At 42.1% G+C, this 22,796-nt stretch overlaps 1 protein-coding gene across 1 annotated transcript in view; it reads left to right on the forward strand.

The window, feature by feature from the left end:
• Positions 1-22,796, forward strand: part of HMBOX1 (homeobox containing 1) — a gene marked incomplete at its 3' end in the record, with an annotated part of 45,947 nt that overhangs the window by 8,138 nt on the left and 15,013 nt on the right. The window contains exons 3-4 of the mRNA XM_010175290.2: positions 5,822-5,932; positions 13,554-13,707. Of these exons, the coding sequence (XP_010173592.2) occupies positions 5,822-5,932; positions 13,554-13,707 (265 nt within the window). The remainder of the gene's footprint in view (positions 1-5,821; positions 5,933-13,553; positions 13,708-22,796) is intronic.

The raw sequence follows: 22,796 nt of genomic DNA on the forward strand, positions 1-22,796 counted from the left end.
CTTTTAACATAGCTGCAGCTTACTCGGGGGTAGGTGTTCAGCCCTCCATGTGGCAGGTGAGATGCCACATTTTTATCAACAAGAATGTGAAGTTGTATGTTGCAATTTGCTTAAATTGTCACCAGAATTGTATCCGGATACCAAGTAAGTTATGGTCAGAAGGCAAAGGATAAAGAGATAAATGTAAACTTGTGAAGAGATGCTGTCTCTTAGCTTCCAAAATGAGATGGAGGGTGGGGGAATGTTCTCAGAAACGAACATCTTTCTGTTTTGTACGACAGTCAAGGAGAGAGGGAGGAGTGTACACAGATGAGCCCTTTGCAGCCAGCCTAAATGCTTTGATGGATGATACCTCTGCCAGGTTTGGAAATATTACCTTTTCCATTTTTTACACATAGGGAGTGAAGGAACAAAAAAACCCCCTTACTTTCCTGAGGTCATAGTCATCGTCTGTGGCAGAGCAGGGATTTGAGTTCAGATTTCTTAATTCTTAGGCTAATACCATAAAAACTAAACCACCATTAATAAAAAAAAAACAATCAACAACAACATGCAGAGGTAGGTGTTGTTTTTTTAAAAATACATAGCACACAGAGCTTTCCAGTTTGCAGTTCTACTCACCTTCCTGATTATTCTACTGGTACAATTCAGCCCTGTCCTACTGTCTCTGTCTTAATTGATATGAGATCTTGAGGACTTAGCTGTATATTATGCTAAACACATACACAGCATCTAGTGCAGTGGAGGGCAGCCTTGAAGCACTGCTGTAACATAAATAAAATCCCTTAAGGTTTGGAACCTCCACAAAGGGATGCTGAGCAAATGCAAATACAAACAAAGTGAAATTTTAGTAGTTCCATGGTGAGAAGAATTCAGAAAATTACTGAATTACTGATCAACTGAAGTGGCAAGAAACTGGATTTTGAAAAACATTTTCCTTCCTCTTCTTTCTTTTTTTTTTCCCCCCACTTATGACAACACAGGGAAAGATTTGTTTTTCTGTGATTTTGATCTTTGCAGGTTTTCTGTAAACAAGCTTTGCTAATCTCCTAAATTGATAGATGTCCTTTGCAAGCACGCCTTATATGAATCTAGGACTTTGCTTACAAACTGAAGAATTAAAACACAGTCAGTTCCTTTCTTCTCCAAATCTGACGTATTCCAGGTGCTTCTAAAAATCTCTCCTGAAAGAAACATGAAAGAAATGCAAAGTAGAGTCGCTGAACAAATCTATCTGTGAAGGTGAAAACCAGTTACCAAAGACTTGATGAATAGCAGTTGTGAGGGTTATGAGCGGATTTGTGCTGCAGATACCAGTTGCCTTCTCTTGATGATGCGTTTGGCTGTTTCTTTTATGTATTTGAAAGGGAAACTTTTTCCCCAAATAATTTATATAGGAGAGAGTGGGGTTGGCCAGAAGAGCATGGCCATCTCCATTTTATTTATAATTAGGAAATATAACCTACTATGGGAAGGAGTGACGTGTGAGACAAGAAGTCAACGTTTGAATTGCTATAATCCTTTGTGATTACCACTTCTTCCTTCAGCATTTTCTGTGAGCAGACTGGTTGAGCTCATTACAACGTCTTCGTGTCCCTGCTGATGCTGAGCCCAGAGGATGGCAGTCTTCCTTGCTATCCGTGGTTCAGCTTGAGAGTGAATTTCCTCAAGACAGCTGGATTTTCAGTACTCCAGAGAACTTACTTCATTAATCTGCTTCTGGCAGCAGGATGATTTCTTTTTTTTTTTTTCCTGCCAGTGCAATTTCCTTAAGTAGCGTGATTACAGGCAACGTGACAGGATGGTACTGGTGGTAGTACTAGTCATTGCCCCTATGAGTCAACTCTATAAAACCCACTTGAGATGCAAGAAACTCTGACGTGACAATTTGTTTTTTGGGTTTTTTTTTTAATTGAAAGGCATGAAGGATGGGTTTGTGATTAAGACACACACAGTACTGGGCTCCAGGAGATCCTGGATCAGTTCTTCTGCTACTGACTTTGCATGTGACCTTGAATCAGTGAGGCTGTTGAATATACAGTTTTGGGGCCTTAAAATGGAGTTGATATACAGGCAAAAGATATTTTCTGTCTTAAAAACAAAAAGAGGAGGAGAGGTGTAGGTAGAGGAAACCTTTAAGAAGCTCAGCTCTCACCACAGATCTCTGAAACAAAGAGAGAAGATAATTAAAAACAGAAAAGAATGACAGGAAATGCGACATGAAGGGTCTTCTAGAGGTCATCTACTATATTTCTATGACCAAAAGCAAGATCAGCTGCCTAAGCCATACCTGATGTGTTATCTGGGTTTGTGGCATTGCTATAGAAGTCTGCTAACCAAAAAGCAAAACTAGTTGTGGGCTTTTTGCTAATGTGAGAAATGCTATGGACTGCAGTGCTGTTCATGAGATACCATCGTCAAATAACAATGTACTGAGAATTTACGGAGCATTTGTTGAATCTGTGCATCTCAGTGTCCTTATGAAGCTCCATTTTGCAGGAGCAACTTTATAACCTCTGTGAGTTCTCACAGTGAGTCAGATGTGGACATGGCAATACACAGCTGGCATCTTTAGGCTCCTGCTCCTTTGCTTTGTCTCGAGCACATTGTCTGAAGTGGCCAATGTCTGTACCACTTTGTGACAGTGTCAGGCAGCCTCTTGAGCAGAATTTGTATTTTCCACTGTACAACTCTTGTTGAAGATACCTAATCTCTATTTATAATTTTTATCTAATACTGCTTTGCTAGTGTATCTTATGTTGTTATCCAAACACTCAACAAACAGTAATTCCCTGCAATAAGTGTACGTGGACTGTAGTAAACAAGGAAATTAATGGTGCTGTTACCCAGTGATTAATAGGAGCTGTGCAGCCAAAAGCAGTGAGACACCAACGTTTGTGTCCCACAGCACTGTGTCAAAGAAATGGCTTTTATAACTCATTGTAGGAGGTGAAGAGCTGCAGATTTTCAAAACTTGATCTTTTCACCGGTGGTCGGGCATCTAGATCACAGAATCCCAGAATTACCTCGATTGGAAAAGCCCTTTTAGAATATCAAGCCCAACCATGAACCCAACACTGACAAGTCCCCGACTAACCCATGTCCCTCAGCACTATGTCTACACGACTCTTCAGTCCCTCCAGGGATGGGGACTCCACCACTGCCCTGGGCAACCCCTTCCAATGCCTCAGAACCCTTTCAGCAAAGAAATTCTTCCTCACATCCCATCTCAACTGCCCTGGACACAACTGGAGCCCATTTCCTCTTGTCCTGTCACTTGTTCCTTGGTTGAACAGACCAAGAGTTGACTACCCCCAGGGCCCACATTTGGATATATAATTGAGTTTATACTACTAAGGAAGTGGAATTATTCAACCAAACACATATCTTAGATTCTGCCAAGTTTGCGTCAAGTGACTGTGGAAGCATACAAATTAATACCAAAAGAAGTCAATACAAACTGTCAAAACTCTCCAGTCTAAAACAAGGCTTCAGTCTAGTTGAAATAATGTAATCTGCAACTACCTGAATCATGTAGTCTGCTCTGTCCAACTCCCTGCAAGGAGGGTGGAGAGAGGTGGGGGTGGGTGTGTTCAACCAAGGCCCAAGGGCCAGGACAAGAGGAAATGGGCTGAAGTTGTGGCCAGGGCAGTTGAGATGGGATGTGAGGAAGAATTTCTTTGCTGAAAGGGTTCTGAGGCATTGGAAGAGGTTGCCCAGGGCAGTGGTGGAGTCCCCATCCCTGGAGGGATTGAAGAGTCGTGTAGACATAGTGCTGAGGGACATGGGTTAGTCATAGGGGACTTGTCAGTGTTGGGTTCATGGTTGGACTCCATGATCTTAAAGGTGTTTTCCAATCCAGGTAATTCTGGGATTCTGTGACTGCCCCAGCTGTTTGTGAACTTGTTCAGCTGTGGGGCAAAGGCAGTCTCTGGGAATGGGTGTTAAGAAGATCAAAACCAAACCAAACCAGGGTATGTTTTGTGGGCAGAGCTCTGCTTCATAGCAGTAAGCTTCTGTCCTCAGAACACACCTATCCCTTTACCTCAGCACAATTAAAACTTCATCTCTCTGGAATTCCGTATGAGGAAGAACAGTTAATAGCATAAACCCTGTGATTCTAAAAATCTGGTTGGAGTAAACCCACCTGAATATTATACCTGGGCATGAAGTGTAAGCATTCTAAAGTTTATTAGCTTCAATGTTCAACAAGGGGCGGGGGGGAAGCAAGAAAAAAAAAAAAAGCATAATAAAAGCCCTGTATTAGAAGTGTTAAAACTACAGGGGGTTGTTTTTCATGAGTTAAATATCATGGAATCATAGAATGGTTTGGGTTGGAAGGGACCTTAAAGATCATCTAGTTCCAACCCCCCTACCATGAGCAGGGAAAATGATTATGAGATCTTAGAAAATCTTGATACATCTCAAGAGGGGAGAGGTAGTTTGATTTCCCTGTGAAAACCATCCTTCTACCTGCTTCAGGATTATCACCAAGCAGGTGGTGGCACAGGTGGTGTTGAGCAGTATATTGTTACTTGAAGCACCTCCTAAAACTTTAGTTCTGAGGAGAGTTGAGATGTTTTGAACTCTTTCTGATAGCTTAAGAGCCTTGTGGAAAGCGTAAGGAGTCCTCCTGCCTGAAATGCTGCTTCAATTATCCAGCAAACTATTTTTTAATGTTTTTAGATGAACCTGCAGTTTATTTCCTAGTACATTTTTAAACCTCTTGCTTTTTGTGGTTCCTCTCCTTCTCATCACTTCTTTCCCTTTCTGCACTGATCCTTCATTCAACATCACGCTTACTGTATTAACTTCTAGGTGTTTTTCCACTTTTACTGAAGGGGGCCTACAAGAAAGCTGGGGAAGGACTTTTCCTAAGGGCAGTTAATGACAAAACAAGGGGAAATGGGTTTAAGCTGAAAGAGGGAGGTTTAGATGAGATATTAGGAAGAAGTTCTTCACTGTGAGGGTGGTCAGACACTGGAACAGGTTGCCCAAGGAAGTTGTGGATGCTCCTCCCTGGAAGTGTTGAAGGCCAGGTTGGATGAAGCTTTGAGCAACGTGGTCTAGTGGAAGGTGTCCCTGCTGCTGGCAGGGGGGTTGGAACTGGATGAGCTTGAAGGTCTGTTCCAACCCAAACCATTCTATGATTTTATGATACTGTTTTCTTAGGAGTCTTGCTTTAAAAGCTCTCAAACTTTTTGTCCTTTATCTTGCCTCGATACTTAGAGCCTGAATCCTGCTTTGCTGACAGACAGCTGCCCTTTCTGTTTTGTTTTCTGGCCGTTGTTATAGCTGCTGATAGTTGGCTCACTCCATTTCTGGGCTGATTTGATCTATATCACATAAACTGTTTCTATGTTTATCTCCCATCTTGTTCAAGCATTGACTGATAATGATCTCCTGACTATCATCATTTATGTCTAGTAGTGGGTAAGGGACTTGTTCCCATTTCACAGATGAAGAAATGTAAGAATCGGGGGAAGTTGTGATCAATTCAAGTCAATGGTAGGTTTGGCTTCCCAGTTTGTACCCTCTTTGCTTGTAGGTAGATTGTGCTGATTCCAGGACGCACCTTGAGAAAGGTTGAAAATAACAGCAAGGAGAAGCTACTAAAGCAGTTAGAGATGGGATGGGGAAGCTTCAACTCACTACTTTTTCTGTGATTGAAACATTATGAGTTCCTGGGCTTTGTAAGACAACACTTGTATCGTTATATAAACCACATTAAAATATTTTTAAAAGAACCAAGTTTTCTTTTCCTCTTTCTCTCTCTTTTTTTTTTGTTCTTTTTGTTGTTTTGTTCTGTTTTTTTTTACAGGTATCAGTCAGAGCCGGATCTCCCATTGGCTGTTGCAACAGGGGTCGGACCTGAGTGAACAAAAGAAAAGGGCATTTTACAGATGGTACCAGCTTGAGAAGACAAATCCTGGTAAACAAATACCACCTAAACATCTCCTGCTTTTGTATTTATGGAAAGAAGCCTTTTGTCACTGCTTTTTATTATCACTGATCATTCACTTCTTGGTCTGGTGTACTGAAGAGTTGTTTCCTCTGACCAGTTTACTTTTTAGGGGGGTAGGAACAAATTTGTGCTTTGCTTTGCAGCAAGTGATCCAGAGCTGACTCATCCATAACTGTCTGTCCAGCTCCTTGGTCATGGTTACTCATCCTGTCCTCTCACCACTAGCTAACTCTTGGAATCAGAAGCAGGGGCAGTGAAGCTGTAATCAACTAACATGAAATATATGCTGAGGCTTTTAGGAATGAACAAATAATAAACATTAATAATGGCTAAGTAATATAAAGGTGCAGCAAACCCCCCCATATTTCAACAGAGGGGAACTTTGGGATAACTTCAGAGGGTTTTGAGTTTGGATCTCAAGCTCCTGGATGGGATGTTGATAGTTACATTGATAAGCTGGAGATGTGTCTCTCAAATCCCACCTGCTTCTCCAAATCTCAAAATAGATCTTAAATATAAAAGAAGAAGTAAAGCTTCTCATTATCTTTAACTACCCAGCAATCTTCAAAATCACAGTTGAATTAATTTCTTTGCATTGTTCTTCTCCCTAGGTTTTGTTTGACCACAGTTCTTATTTTTTCCCTTTATCAGTTTTATTGTAAAGATCAAAATATTTACGTTTAATTTCCTTTAAACAAAGGCATGATTAAATTAACTGTGTAATTGTTTTAAGGAATTTAAGACACAGGCTCTCTAATGTGAACTTGGCTTCAATATCCAGAATTCTATTAAGAAAAAAAAATGCAGTAAAAACAAATCCTCAAAACTTCTGTTTTGTGTGTAAGCTGAAAATCAAGCGGCACCAGCTGTTGGTTGGCCTGAGAATACTTTAGCATAAAGTTGGGTGGGTTCAAACCCACAGCTGGGCCTGTTCTTTTTGTTAAACATCTAGAATATGACTTTAAAGAATGAAGTTGCCATGGCTTGTGAGGTGCTGGTGAGCTGCAGGGATCGCTGAGGAACCTTGATTTAGCAGTGGCTGGAGCTGTCCATACTAAGGATCAGCAAAGTTACTGGATACAACCCTCCAGCATCAGCTGCTTTGAAGGCTTCATGTTATACCCTGAGATGTAACTCTCAGCCATATCCCTTTGATGAAAGGTTTTGCCTTCAAAACAGTGGAGAGAACGAGGTTCTTTGGAAGGTGTATTTTAGGAAAGAAACCCCAGAGTCCCATCCTAACAATGAAAACTGTTGTGTGGATCTTTCCCATAGCCTTGCATCTTCCCAGTCTTGTTTGGAGCTGTTTAAGAAATAGTATTCTATGCTGGGAAAAGAGAAACTTTGTCAAACTTAGCACTAAAATCTTTACTTCTACCTCTTACCCTTCTTTTCTTTCCTTGTATCCACAAACTCACATCTTGTTTGTTGTGTCTAAGGAAGAAGGGAAGACTAGCAACACTCAAGGTTACAGTTTAAATTGAAATGAATCGATGTTAAGCTCTACTTTCCTGATGCAGGCTGGCTGAGGTCTTGTTCACTTATACACAGATGGAAGAATTTCCTGAAGAGTGGTTATTTGAGTTTAACCTTTTTTTTCCCAAATAAGAGATCTTATACGGCATTTTTAAGAAGTGCAAAAGGCAAAATGGTTCCTCTGCCTATGCCAAGGGACTATTTGGATGCACTTAAATTCCATTTAGAACAAATAATGTTTGGTTTCTTTTTAGAGGCTGAGTTAAAGTGGGGGGGGACCCTTAGTTTTCTTGTAGCTGTTGGAAAAGTCTACTTGAGGAAAATGTGGTTGTATTTATTTATTTATTGTGGGATAATCCACTGCTTTGAATGATTGCCATCTACTATATTGCAAGTCAGACTGGGCAGCCAAGAGATAATTAACATGCATCTGTGCCAGTGTATTCAGCGTATTAAAGAAGGTACCAGCCTTGTCCAAAGAATCCTGGATTTATATTACTGTTATAAAACCAATATGGAGCCTAAGTTTTGGATGCTACTGATAGTATCCTGTGATTAGTAGACTCGACAAGCCATTCTGCTGCCTTCTCTAGAGTCATAAAATAAGAATAAGAAAATCAGTAGAGCCTCCTGCCACATTCACAAAGAAGTGATGCAGTCACTGCAGTCTCTGTAGAGTGTAAAACCTGCCCTGCTCTGAAAAACCTGAAGAGATTAAATGACTAGCGTGTGTTTTTTCTATTCACTCGCTCACTAGAAAGTCACATTTGGCTTTCTATTCTCATGTATCCCACCTTTTGCAATTCCAGCTGCTAGGAATAAACTCTCAGTCCTTCTCCTTTGAGTGATAGAGTCAGGTCTTTCTCTGCAGAAGCACCTACGCGTTTGAGTTACCCATGAGCAAAGTGAGAACTTTTAGTTCCCTCATTTCTTTAATTCCTTATTTGGGAAACTGGATCTTCAGAGTAAGTCCATTTTCTGACTGAATTTATTTGTTTGGTAATGGAAAGAAAACTTTTACATGAAACAGTTCTGAAGGACTGGGACACCAGATATAATCAGTTTCTGAACAGTAAAGGAAGAATAGTTGTTTTGTAAGGAAAGGACTGGGGATCACTTGGCAGACCTGTAGTCTTTCCTTGCCTCTGCCAGTTTTTTTGTAAATGATTTCACTTTTGCACCTCACTTTCCTGTCTCCTAGCTAAAGGTGAGACCATTTTCCTGTGTATGACTTGCCTACCTTACCCTAAGGTCCTCACAGCAGGGACTGTCTTTTACTGTCCTTATATACTGCACCCAGCCAGGAGTTTCTAATAATACAGGGGGGGACAAAAGTTGACACATAAATACATCAAAAGAGATTTTATTTTTCTTTTTTCATATGTGTAATGGTGCTGTATAACACTTAAAATCAGCCACAAGCAGTCCTGCATCTGCTAACCAAAGAACTTAGTGTCGTGGAGCCTTAGGGCAGAATTGAGATGTCGCTGCTGTTGAGATGTCACTAGATGTTGCTCCTGTACAGAAGAGACTCAGAAATTCCATCACTTCCATTATTTGCCAGCTTCTTTCAGCTTCTTGAATATGCTGTTTGTTGGTCACTTGGGTTTGAGTGCTTGTTTGCATGGGTTCTTTCTGTATTTCTCCCATCTTTGGTGGCGGGTGTTCAGGCAACAGCAGACTAGAACATTGCAAAAGAAACTTAAGTCTCATGGATCAGGAAAAAAACCCCACTTTTCCTACTGTATGCAATAATCTTGCTCAGAATTTCTTGGATCAATGTTTTGTTTTCCTGGTAGGAGTAAAGTTGGAGTTAATAGCAATGCTGCAAATTCCAGTGTACTAGTGATGTAAATTTTTCTGAAAACAGTTTCCAATTAGGGTGAAAGGCAGATTTTTGTTGAGGGGAAGAAGTCTGTGCTAAAATACTAGTGTTTGAAAGGTCGTTAATCCAATTAATAGGGATGCTTTTCATTTAGATAGGGCTTTTTTTTTTGGAGAAGCACCACAACCCTTGTGTTTTGTAGAGGACTGCAAGCATTTTGGCAGTAGATAAATAGTGTATGTTTCAGAAGCCAGTATACGAGAGTGTGGAGTCCTAGAATGTTCTGATTGTTTTTTCAGAGCCTATGGGTTTAAAATAAATATATTTATATATATTGGTAGTTGTTAGCCTGATTAGTTTGGCTGGCACTTGGTCTTGGGCAATGTGGAAAGTTTGTTATGGAGTAACTTGAAGATGTCTTTTACCTCTGTGTACTGCAAACTGAAGCTGGCATCTAGAAATAATGTGTTAAAGTTAGAGATGGATACAGACTACTTCCATTTAGGCTGGGTATTTATTTCTGCCAGTCTTCTGTAATAGGAAGGCAGCTGTGGTCACCTTGGAGAGAACCATGTGCTCTTCCTCCTTGAACAAAAGGGAAGAAGAAAGATAGTTATTATCAAGATGCAGCATCTCTTGTGTTATTCTCATAGCAGTTCTTTTTCAGCTATAAAAGAAAAGCCTAAAAAATAAAAAAAAATAATAATTAGGTTCTGGGTATCCCATGAGATTTGCACTGGAAAGGTATTGTTAGTGATTTACTATTTTACAGAGCTGCAGAGAAAATAGTCCCTGTTCCTTTCCATCCATGCAATGAGCGCTGTAGGGACTCTTTGGCTGTGCAGGCTGCTGATTCAGATCTAGCCTGGCTCGGTGGTAACTGAAAGGTGTTTATCATCTGATCTCAGGTCAGTCTGGCTAAAAATAAAGTGTGACAGCTGTTCTTACCAGTATAATATGTGATAGGTTCTTGCTGAAAAGGCATGCTACTAAATGTTTTTTTTCGAGTTGGGAGATGACCTGAGGCTTGTTCCAACCATTCTGTGCATTGCCCCTGTATGGCAGGGCCTCTCTGAGATGTGTGGTTTGGACCAGCAGTTGCATGTGATGCTTTTAAGAGCAATACTTGCTCTTCAGGATACTGTCTGGGATGTGCTGAGAGAAGCAAGCCTTTGCCATGAGAAATTCTGAGGACAGAGAGAGCTACATTCTGGTTGGAGAGCACTTCTCTTGTCTCCTCTCTCTAAAACCCACCTGGAGCATCCCGAAAGTCATACCCTGCATTTGAGAAAACCATAGAATCACAGACTGGTTTGGGTTGGATGGGACCTTCAAGCTCATCCAGTTCCAACCCCCCTGCCATCAGCAGGGACACCTTCCACTAGACCACGTTGCTCAAAACCTCATCCAACCTGGCCTTCAACACTTCCAGGGAGGAGCAGCCACAGCTTCTCTGGCCAACCTGGGACACTGTCTCACCACCCTCACACCAAACAATTTCTTCCTCACATCTCAACTAAATCTCCCCTCTGCTACTTTCAAGCCATCACCCCTTGTTCTCTCCCTCCCTGCCCTTGGACAAAGTCCCTCCCCAGCCTTCCTGGAGCCCCTTCAGGTACTGGGAGGCCACTAGAAGTTCTCCCTGCAGCCTTCTCTTCTCCAGGCTGAACAACCCCAACTCTCTCAGCCTGTCCTCACAGCAGAGCTGCTCCAGCCCTCGCATCATCCTGGTGGCCTCCTCTGGACTGGCTCCAGTAATGTTGGCTTGCACAAATTAAATCCTGTATCGTTGCAGAAGGTGCTCAGCGCTGGCAGGTAGTGCGAGCTGTCGCTTTTCATTTTTCTCTGGGAAAGGGGTTCTTCCCAGACATTTCACCTCTGTACCCCTTATAGATCTCTTGCTTTTTGATGCATATGCTGTGATGAAAACCTCATATTGCATTTTCTCTGCTCATTCTGCTCAAGAGGGAAGTTTCACTTCTTCTTAAAAGCTGTTTGAGGGATTTGTAAAAAGAATCTGACCTAGTAACTAGGATGTAACTTATTAAGTTGTAAAGCAGTGGAGCTGGGTGGAGAGAAGATTGCAGTGAAGTGTTGGAACAGCAGAATCAACGGATTCCCAAAGTGCTCACTTAAATGAGGGGGATGAAGAAAAGCTCTATAGTTCCCTTATCAAATGTGAGAGCAGTGCATGTGTCCACCATTCACACATCCAAACACATTTTGGGGCTTCTCTCTGCATTCAGAAGCTTTTACATGTGTGTGAAAACAGTGGTGGGGACTTGCTTGTAATTCTCAGCATACTTCTCTTATCTGCTGCTGATATTGATGGTTACCCCATAGAAAAGAGGCATAGGTAAATTGACCTAGCAAGGCTACTAAAACAAAAAAGGCATCTTCTATTCACTCAGTGAACATATCAGTAGCAGGAGCAAATTTATGCTTTAAATGCAGATTTTTTCATTTTTTATATTTTTTTTTCAACCCTTGCCTGAAAAATCTTGGGTAAATGTAATGAAAGTTCTCTGCATCACTGATTCTCCTTGTGAAATGAAATCCTCAGGCAGGGAAAGTGTATTGCTAAGACAATGCAGGGGAAGCTAATTTCTTGACCTGTTCTCCCCTGCCTCTTTTTAAAATTTTTATTTAATTTTTTTAAAAAAGTTTTTTAGCTTTTGAATTGTATTTGAAGGTTTTGAAGAGCCTAACAACTTGATACTGACCCAGACCCCTAAACTGTGCAAGCACTAGAAAGAGTATATAAGGAACTTTCCTTGAAATGGCCTCCCAATAAATTGACAATATAGAAAATATTTCATGTTTCAATAAAATGTAAGTAATCCGTGTAGGCTCGTTAGTTGGTAATTAGTAAGAGTCACCTTTCGTTGTGGATGGAAGGCAGAGATTGTGGCCTTCACTTCCTTGAGACTTCTCTTGGGTAAAATTTTTAAGTTATTTTGGGCTCCACTACCTAGCACAGATGCAAGCCCCTGGCAATAAGGAAAATACTCATCGTGTGTTTCTGGGAAGGAACACAGCCAAATGCATGAAGAGCTAATTTCTTGCTTTTTAACTGTAGGAATTTGTTTATTGGGTCAACTCTTTAAGTTCCCTTAACCCTTTTACTCTGTTTTAAATTAAACAAGCAGTGTTGTTTCACTAACACAGTATGTTTTTCTGATTAAATCCTAACCATTCTGAGCAAGTCTGTGTACCCAGAGGGATTTGCTGTCTTAGCCCTGCTTTTACGTGTACACAACGTTGTATTCCTCCTGTGAGCAAAGGTGCCTGCTTCTCTTGGATCTATCCACGCTGATTCAGTGCATGAATTCCAGTTGAGCTCAGTATGCACGTGGGATATAGGTGGTGATTTATCTTTTCATATTACTTGGGGGTTTTTTATTATTTTTTGCACACAAGAACAGCTATTTCTTCCCTCTGGGGCAGCACAAAGCTGTCCTTCAGGGCATACCCTGTTTTAAAATGTCCTGTACCAGGTTCCCATCCTCACCAAGGGATATACAAAAAATCATTTTCCCAGTGTGTCTTGATTTATTTTGATTTATTAACTGAGAGATTGTTGTGGAAAGAATCAGGGGTAAGTTTCAAAGGACCTTCCCTGAAGGCATTGTGCCAAGTCTTGTCTCTTGCTTGATGCTTTCCAGGTCAGGCTTCTTGAAAGGAGAAATATGTCCATAGAAAGGGGACAGAAGAGGAAAGGTGTGATGTTAATCTGCTTTCAGTGACTTTTTCAGGCAACCTGTCACTCAGGAGCTCATGTTTGCACAGGTCACAGCGTGCGTTTCTATCAGTGGAGCTATTTCAAGTGTTTACTCAGCTCTTTGGACACATTGGAATACCTTTGGTATAAAATTACATTTTGCTTCTTGTGACTGCTGTGCAATTAAATAGAAACCTGCTATTTCCTGTTTTGTGGCAGAAGAGGTAGCAGTGCAACCTAACCAAATCCCAGCTGGGGCATAGCTCACCCTTTCTGTAAGACATTTCTCCTCTTGTTGAAGACAGGACTTCTTTTCCTAGGTGACTAGCAGCCCCGTTATGTCTCCCTTAGATTTCCACAGTCACTGGATACCTCTCTGGCTTGCAGGTTGGGGTTGGGAACTCTATCTGGCTTTGTGTATCTTTAAGGTGTCTTTATTTGATAATGCTTTACTTTTTTTAGTTTGAATGGTTTCATCATCTGTCTTGTCTTTTTTTCACGAGCAGGAGTGAGAAAATGGGCATGATTTTTAATCCACTAGGAAACACAGTATTTATTATTCTTAGGGGCTACGTTAAGCATGAGACCCGCTCCTATCCCAATAGAAGAGCCAGAATGGAGACAGACGCCTCCCCCAGTCACAGCTACCTCTGGGACCTTCAGACTACGGCGGGGCAGTCGGTTCACATGGAGAAAGGAGTGCCTGGCTGTTATGGAAAGGTATGTTGCTTCGGGGTTATGGAGATGGGCATTTTAAAGCCAATACAAGTATCCCTTTTCCTGCTCTGGTGAACACCAGCTTGGTTTTCATGGATGTGCTTTAGCATCATGCTAGTTAGTAAGAGTGTAATCATTTGATTCTCAAGGATAGAGTAGGAGGAGCTATTTCAACCCTTTTGTTGTTTAAAAAGGTGTTATACTCCTCTGGACAATATCTCATTTTTTGTAGCCCCCAAGACATCTTGTCCTTAGCTCAGTCTGAGTATTGGTGTTCCACTCTTGCTTTGCTTTTGCAGAAACCTCTTTGTCCAGGCTAATCCCAGGCTTTGTCTGGGTGGGGGTCTGCACGCTCTTTACATTCTACATTTCTCCTTTCCCAATTTACTGATTTATTTACTCATTTGTATCATGTTATTTTATAGTCAATACTGGCATTTTGGCAACACTATAATGGTTCAGGATGCAAAAATTTGCCTAACAGACAGTGGATTCCTTGTCCAAAAAGGCTCTTTTACATGAGCTAGGAACAGCACAGAGCAAAGTGGATCTTTCAAATACATATGCAGAGTGGCAGGTGATCATTAGAGCTCCCAGCTCTTCAGTCCTGCAGAGACGAAGCGCTCTCTGAGCCTGGTCTCCTGGCTGATACGTGCTTTGCCTTTCCCTCTGCTTATAGTCATGTCTTTTTTGTGGATAATAGTGTATAATAAAAGAGGACTAGTGAACTCAAACGTAGGTTAGGGATGAATGCTTGTTTCTGTTAAGGGCTAAATGGCTGGGAGGAGTTTTCTTCCCTCCAAGAGCACGAGGAACCTCCTTTCCATGAAAGCACCAGATGAGTCTCTCTGTGCGCTACACTCCTCTCTGGTTTGTGCTCCACTTAGCCAGCAGATTTTTAGGATGTGCTTCTGGGCCTTTCTGTAATGCTTCTCTTTCTTCTTGCTTGCACAAGGGTCTTTGGAACTGATGAGGAGCAGGAGAATGTCTCCTTTTGCCTAAGCTAAGAGCAAAATTCTGAGCTCCTTCAGGGACCCAAAGCCTTTTTCCACACACGAGTGACATACTTCTGTGTGGCCACAGGCCATCACGGGGTCTTTGCTGGGGCTGAGACCAGTAACTAAGTGTTTGTGTCCATATCCTGTCCTAGCACTGTGTTGATGTTTTCAGGTTTGGCTGAATGTTTCCCCAAAGGAAATAATGTGATTGTTTGAAATGTGTTCTGCTTTGCTAAACCCAACTCATGCAAAGTCCTAAAGTCTGATGGTGCAGGGGACTGTGTTTTTCTAGTGTCCCCCTCCACACAGGCAGTACAGTGTACAGTGTAGGATCTTTAGTACACTGAAATGCCTGTATGACTGTCCTGACTGCAGAATGTAGAATGACAAAATGCCACAGCTCAGTGTACCTTCAGGACAATCCCATCTCCTTATTAACCCCCTGAATGTGAAATATTGAGTTGTTCTGAAGTAGAATCAGAGCTCTTTGGACATGGATGTTTTCCTTCCTGGTTTCTATCTGGCGTAAAGTGTGATAACTGCTGTTATTTGCTATTTAAATCATGGTAGTGCCTTAGACTCCTTTGTGCTAGGTGCTGTGGAAACACAGAGCTGAAAGAGAAAGCTAAGCAAGCCAGCACTACCCTTTCCTCCTTCTGATCTCTCCTAAAGCCAGTCTCTGCTGTGACACTCTCAACAAGTCCAACAACCTGTAATGGTTTGGTATGTGTCTGTTAGACAGATGTGAGATTCACTTTTGTGTCTGGAAAGAAGCAAGTTGGTGTTGACATTGGAAATCATCCAGTTGTGTGTGCAGATACATAATTACTCGTTCTAATTTTTCATTAACCTCTTTCTTCTTCTTTGTCATTCACGTTTTGTTTGCTGTGTCTTGTCTTGTGCTCTGTAAGGTCTTTGGCACTGGGTTTTCTTCTTATTCTGCTGGTAAATGGAGACTTCTGCCACATTGCCTTAATCCTGGCTTTAATATTAATTTGCAGAGCTCTTCCTGGGTCACCACAAGCACTGAATCTCGCAGCCTTGTGTGTAGGTACTGGAAAGTACAGCTGAGGGGTTTTACTTGAGGCAGGAACATGGTCAACTTGAGCTGCGGTAAAAGCTTTGGATGACAATAAAACTGCACCGTAAAAGAAGTTGGGAAGATGGTTGTTTAACTGTTGTACTTTAATAGGCCTAGTTGAGCTGTAAGGATGAGCTGGTTTATGTGACAAGTTTTGAAAGAGTGGGAGGAAAACACTCTCTGGGGAGCCCTAGGAAGAAGCTAACTCATTTCACTTACAAGTCACTGGAGTCTTCCAGGCTTGTCCGTAATATGACTGATAACACCAGCCAGGATGAAGGTAACCAGACTCCTGGCTGTCTGGCCCAAGCAGATCAGGTTCACTTGATGCCATAGGGTCAGGAATAAGCATTTACCCACTAAAATGGTGTTTGGCATTGTGTGTGGTCTGGTACCATTTATCTGCTAATTTGCATTTTCCTCTAAAGAATTTAGTGTTGACTGTGAGTGGAGGCATCCTGCTCAGTTCAATGGACTGATTTCCTTAATTAAATTAAGCCACAAAATTGGGGAAGGGTTTAGAGGGGAAGGGTGTGAGGAGAGGCTGGAGTCACTTGGTTTGTTCAGCCTGGAGAGGAGGAGGCTGAGAGGAGATCTCCTGGGGGTCTAGAACTTCCTGCCAAGGGGAAGAGGAGGGGCAGGCGCTGATCTCTTCTCTCTGGCCACCAACGAATGCCAGGAGCAGAGGAAATGGCAGGAAGATGTGGCAGGGGAGGGTGAGGTTGGCCATGAGGAAAAGGTTCTTGAGGCAGAGGGTGGTGGAGCACTGGAACAGGCTCCCCAGGGAGGTGCTGATGGCACCAAGCCTGACAAGATTCCAGCAGCATTTGGCCAAGGCCCTGAGGGACATGGTGTGAATGTTGGGCTTGTCCTGTGCAGGGACAGGAGTTGGACTCCATCATCCTTGTGGGTCCCTTCCAACTCACGACATACCATGATTCTATGATAAATGCAAGTTTATCTGGGGACCTCAGGAAAGTGCTGGTTCATCTAACCTTCTAGCTATTCAGCAATGACAAACAGAGATCCAGAAGACTGTTGCCTCCCACTGATGAAACTCATGAGGCCTATATGCACCTTTCTGGCTTCAAAAAAGGAGCCTTCTGCAGTTAGACCTAACTTTGGTGATTTAGTTAAATACCTGAAGATAAGAAAGTTGAATCTAGACCTTAATTCCCATGTAGATAATGCAGAGTTACTTCTTCCTATAAATTTCTGAAACGTTACTACAAAGCTGTATAACCAGGTTTTTGGGTGAGGATCAAAGTCTTGAGCTGCTGTATCAGTTAATTGTGGTGTACGTGCTTTTGACTTGGATCCTGTTGGTAAGAAGTGCAGTTGCTAAAAGTTGATGTGTCAAACCAGCTGAGAGCACTTCAAGGAAAGAATCTGAATTTGATTGCAAAAATTAGAGAGATTTGTTTCTAGGAGCAGGCTCTCCAACTGAAAATGCACAGCACCGGTCAGGATTTGGCTCATGAACTGAATGAGAAGGGTTGAAGGGTTAGTTTCTCTTTTTAAAAATATTTAAATCAACAAAAACTCCAGTGCAATTAATTATTATATTGGTGCCAAGCTGCTATAATTAAGATTAGAATTAGGGCCAGCACATACACTGAAATGTCTAATGTACATAAGTGTTTTTATACAGGGTATGTATATTAAAGAAACTAATTGGTTTATACTGGATTTCCAGAATGCTGCTTGTGGTTTCTGTAATTGAATTCTCCAGTCTTTACTGCTTTTTTGGAAATCCTCCCAGGGTAGTTTATTAGTTGCTAGGCTTAGATTTCGGACAATAGAATCAGATCTCTTTCTCCCTCTCTCTCCTTCCTCCTTTATTTTTTATTTATTTTTTTTTAATATCTCTCCGAATATTTATGCTCTGAAGGTTAAGAGGAGCAATAGTTCCAGAAAGTAAAGTTCTATATTTAACTGCAGACTAGGTGTGGTTCAGACAACTGCAGTGCAAGCTCCCTCTCTCTGCTGTGCTGGTGATATCAACCTTGACCTGTTCTCTTCTTCAGCCTCCTGCTCATGAAATATGCTGAGTTTTGTGTGTGGTGATGTTGTTGTGTCGCTTACGCTCCTTTGGGAACAGAGCTATGACTACAATAGTCCTTTCTGTGAAAACCTGAGGTTAACATTTGAAAGTCTGTTTCTGCTTCAGTCTCGTGTTCTTTGTTACATCTTGTCCCAAAGATAATTTTTTTCTTCTTTTCTCTGCTTTACTTCTTTTCAACCCCTCTCGTTAGAACTACGGAGTTGAAAATTCCCTTAGGGTTTTTCTCCTTTTTAATAAAGCTGTGTTGTCTTGTCTGTCTTGTTTTGTTTTTGTTTAAGTGATTGTTGCTTCTTCTCTAATCATATGTTGGAGTTGAAGTTTATCTTCTTTTTTTGGGGGGGAAATCTAAGATTGGCAGCAGAATCAATGAATATATACACATTTTAGGGCACTTCTGTTGAGTGCTGTTAAAAACTGGGGAGGGAGAGTTGAGGTTTTTTTCCTAAGTGTATGCTTTATTCAAAGATTAAATCAAAATAACTGTAAATTCTTTACTAAACTAAATGAATAATTCATCAGTGGAAAGTATTTCGGTTTGTCTAGGGAGTAAGGACTTTGCTTTCTGGTCAAAAATTACTTTAGTATGATTTTATGGGTCTAGTTTTTTATTTTAACACTAGTCTGTGCTCTTGAAGCATCCTTTTGTAAAGATGTTTAAAGAAGACTGGATGATATAGATACCTATTATCCCCATTTCATAAATGGTAAAACAGAGTCAGGTGTTTCACTTGGCTTTGTGATCCAAGGCAACTTTATTCATAGGAGAAATGGGTTTAGATTTCCCAAGATACTGAAGGTATCATGATATAACTGAGCTGAATTAACAGTTTGTCATTCATCCATCTCATCCTTAGGTGTTATCCTGTCTCATTGCCCTTCTCAATTCCTCCTCCTCAGTTTCCCTGCTCCTGCCACCCTGTCTTGTGCCAGATATGTTTCTTTACCAGCCAGTTCGTGTTGGTTCAGAAAAAAATAAATCCTTTTTTATTTTCCACTGTGTTTTATTGAATTGGTTCATCTTGCTGAGCAATGAGGGTGTGCCAGAAATGGCTCAGGGCAAATGACAGGAGAGCACAGGGAAGGGAAGTTTAACAAAAAGGTGGATGACTTTTCCATGGTGCTTTTTTGGTCTGCTTGGTTTTGTTCTGATTTTGTTTGGTTGGAGCTGGATGAGTTCCTGGTTTGGTTAAAAGTGTGGTCACAGTTGTGCTGGCATCATGGGAAGAGGTGTCCTTCGATTTTTGCCAGGTAGCAGCAATGTATTACCTGGTACCATTGCCAAACTGGTCTACTTTGCCTAAGTTGTATTCTTGTTCCACCTTGAAAGTGGAACCAAGTCATCTCCATGGCAAAACCAGTTCCTGTTGCATTTCCATCAGCTGCACACTTACACTGTAGATGGTTTAGCATCTCCTGCTCTCCTGAAAGAATCACAGAATGGCCCAGATTGGAAAAGTCCTTTAAGATCATTGAGTCCAATCATGGACCCAACACTGACAAGTCCCTGACTAACCCATGTCCCTCAAAACCACATCTACTCGTCTTTTAAATACCTTCAGGGATAGGGACTCCACCACTGCCCTGGCCAACCCCTTCCAATGCCTCAGAACCCTTTCAGCAAAGAAATTCTTCCTCAGATCCCATCTCAACTGCCCTGGCCACAACAAGAGCCTATTTCCTCTTGTCCTGTCCCTTGGGCCTTGGTTGAACAGACCCACCCCCACCTCTCTCCACCCTCCTCCAAGGGACTTGCACAGAGCCACAAGGTCTCCCCTCAGCCTCCTTTTCTCCAGGCTCAACACCCCCAGTTCCCTCAGCCACAAGGGAACTCAGCACACTTGTGCTCCAGACCCTTCCCCAGCTCTGTTGTCCTTCTCCAAAGCACCTTTTGCAGTGGTCCCAGTGAGCCAGTTGCGGACTGGGCCGGCAGAGCCCTGCGCATGGTTCTGGCCCTGAGTCATATCGGTCCTGACATGCGGTATTAGAAATTCTTCCGATTGTGAAAGCGCTATTACTGCAGCTCTCCTGAGCGCTGGGGCTTCCACGGCTTCCCTGGGGAAAATGAGAGCTCTATTAGCTCCTGAAATTCAGTTAGGAAATTTTCTTAGTTAATTTCATCCCATTACTCTTAGTTATGTCTTCTAGCAGAACCTTAATACCGGCCCCATAGGGGATCTAAGTTTCCTGTGCAAGGCTTTGGAGGAGATTTAAGTTTTGGATTCATTGCGTTTCTCCCTTTTCAAGCTGACAACAGAGCAGGAAGTAATGTCTTTTGGCCTCTTCCATTAGGCTTGAACATTGTTAGAAACAGAACATCAGTTTCTCATCAATATAACAATGTCCACTGGTTGGCTCGGGAATGCTGCTCATCTTCCTGGGGTTTGTTTCACAGGCTGCTAAGAGGTGAGGAGTTGTGCTTTGCTGTCCCTGTGACCCTCAGATGTCACTGAACCTTTTGGTGACTCCACTGTAAAGTATCTACAACCTGCTTGGGAGATTGAGCCAAAGCAAACAAAGGATGAGCAAGATGCAGAAAGCCTATAACTCTTGGCTTTACCAAGGAAGGTTGGGCTCAGGCATTAGGAAAAACTTTCTTAACTTCAGGAATCGTTGAGCACCAAACAGGTTATCTACAGAAATTATGGAGCATTTCTCAGGAGCAGATTAGCCAAAATCTGTCAGGGTAATGCAGAGGGAAACATCAGGTGACTTCTTCACATTTTTTTCCAGCTCTTTCTCTTCATCCTTTCTTCCTTTCCCTCCTTCCTTTCCCTCCTTCCCTTCCCTCCTTCCCTTCTTTTCCATGATAAGATGTTTGTTAGCAACTTTCAGTGTCCCTTTCAAGTCCCTTGAGATGCAGGAAGGGAGTGGTTTTTGAGCATCTCTCTTTACTGTTCACGCTTGTGAAATGCTTTGGGATCTGTGAGTGGAGGCTCTTTGCATTCAGCAAAGTTCACTTTACAATTTAGACACGGGCAAGATCTTTTTTATTATCTGAAAGTTCAAGTGGTTTGGCTCAGGGTCATTGCTGTAATGTCTTCAGAAAATGCAAGAGCAGCCATTTTATGCTTACTCCACAGTACCTTTCTTATTTTGCATTAGATCAAGCCATGTTCCTTCTTAGACATGCACAGTGTGCAAGCTTCCTATTCTAATCAGCTTTAAGCAAATCCCAGTTGTTTGGCAGATTGCACACAGTAAAATACAATGCCAGGATGGTTGTCCAAAGTGCTTGCCATACTCTGGTCTATTGAAGAATCCAGCACCTAATGAGTTATTTTTGTCTTTCAAGGACCTCAGGTGCTTTTTGTATCTTTGTGTTCTCTCTCTTTATCTTTTTTTTTCTTTTTTTTCTTTCCTCTTTTTTCTTTCTTTTTTTTTTTTTTAAATAATAAAAAAGAGATCTGTGGGAGGGGCAACTCCTTGCAGCAGACTCCAGATAAAATTTTTGTACCTGCCAAGGTCACAATAACTGAAATCAACATTTGCAGAAGGAGCTGTGTCAATCTGACCTGCAACAGCACCGGCTGGTGCAATAAACCCACCTTTTAAGAATGGCAGTTCTCTAATCCAGATACTCTCCTGCATTTCTCCAGGACCAGTTGAGATACTTCCATATTCTGTCTCCCTGCTCATGAAGGTGAGAAGCAGAATCTCATCCCGAGTTATAACATTGTCTTCTCAGAGCATCAAAGCAATTATCATACATAAGGGACTGGAAATCTCTATAAGTGCCCATATGCTTTCAGTGAAGATGTAAGAAGGCATCATTGTTGTTTACTGTGCAGGGTAATGTCATTGTTGCTGGCTCCAGTAGCCACCACTTTATGGGAGGATCTGTAAGACCAAATTTACCTCTTAACCTATCATTTGCTTTTAAGAATATCTGCTGGCTCCTTCAGGGGTGTCACAGCTCACAGACCCCATACCATGTGCAACATCCACCTGCCCTGTTTGTCCTTGCAGTGATTTCATGTCACCATGAGAGGTGGTATAGAGGCAACTTCAATTCAACCTGAGTTCCTACCAGAAAAACAGGAGTGTGACATGGCAGGTCTGAAGAGCACCGTGAGCTGTAGGCTGTTTAATATCTGCCTAGGTCAGCCTTCATCAAGAAGAGCTGTTTTGTCCTTGGGTGCCTTTCCCAGCTCCATCTGTTGTCCCAGACACAAGGGCTGACTTTGCCATGTGTGGCACTGCCACACCAGCACTGTGGAGTTCTGGCATGTGAGTGAAGCTTCAAGGCTCAGCAGTAGCCCAGGTGGTGATGATGATGGTGTCTGTCATTCTTTCTGCCTATTCTCTCCAGTCTGTAACTGGTTTACACATGGCTAGCAATCATACTAGCTTTTATCTGCTACCCTTATTTTTCTTATAAATCCAATATTGCAGCTGTGGGTATTCTTCTTATTCACATAAATATGTAATTCCTTCTAAATCCTGCTAAGGTCTTCAGGGTACTTCAGGAGAACTAATTATACTTAGTTTCATTATAAATGCTAAAATGTGTCTAAAAAGTTGGAAGTCCCTTTTGGCTGAGTATCATGAGAAAGAATAAGAAAGAATCAGTCACAGAATCACAAAATGGTTTGTGTTGGAAGGGATCTTCAAGCTCATCTCATTCTCATCCCCATGCCATCAGCAGGGACACCTTCTGCCTCATCCAGCCTGGCCTTCAACACTTCCAGGGAGGAGCAGCCACAGCTTCTCTGCCCAACCTGGGACACTGTCTCACCACCCTCACACCAAACAATTTCTTCCTCACATCTCAACTAAATCTCCCCTCTGCCACTTTCAAGCCATCACCCCTTGTTCTCTCCCTCCCTGCCCTTGGCCAAAGTCCCTCCCCAGCCTTCCTGGAGCTCCTTCAGGTACTGGGAGGCCACTAGAAGGTCTCCCCGGAGCCTTCTCTTCTCCAGGCTGAACAGCCCCAAGTCTCTCAGCCTGT

The sequence above is a fragment of the Antrostomus carolinensis genome, unplaced genomic scaffold, assembly GCF_000700745.2.
Source record: "Antrostomus carolinensis isolate BGI_N321 unplaced genomic scaffold, ASM70074v2 scaffold399, whole genome shotgun sequence".
Taxonomy (NCBI): domain Eukaryota; kingdom Metazoa; phylum Chordata; class Aves; order Caprimulgiformes; family Caprimulgidae; genus Antrostomus; species Antrostomus carolinensis.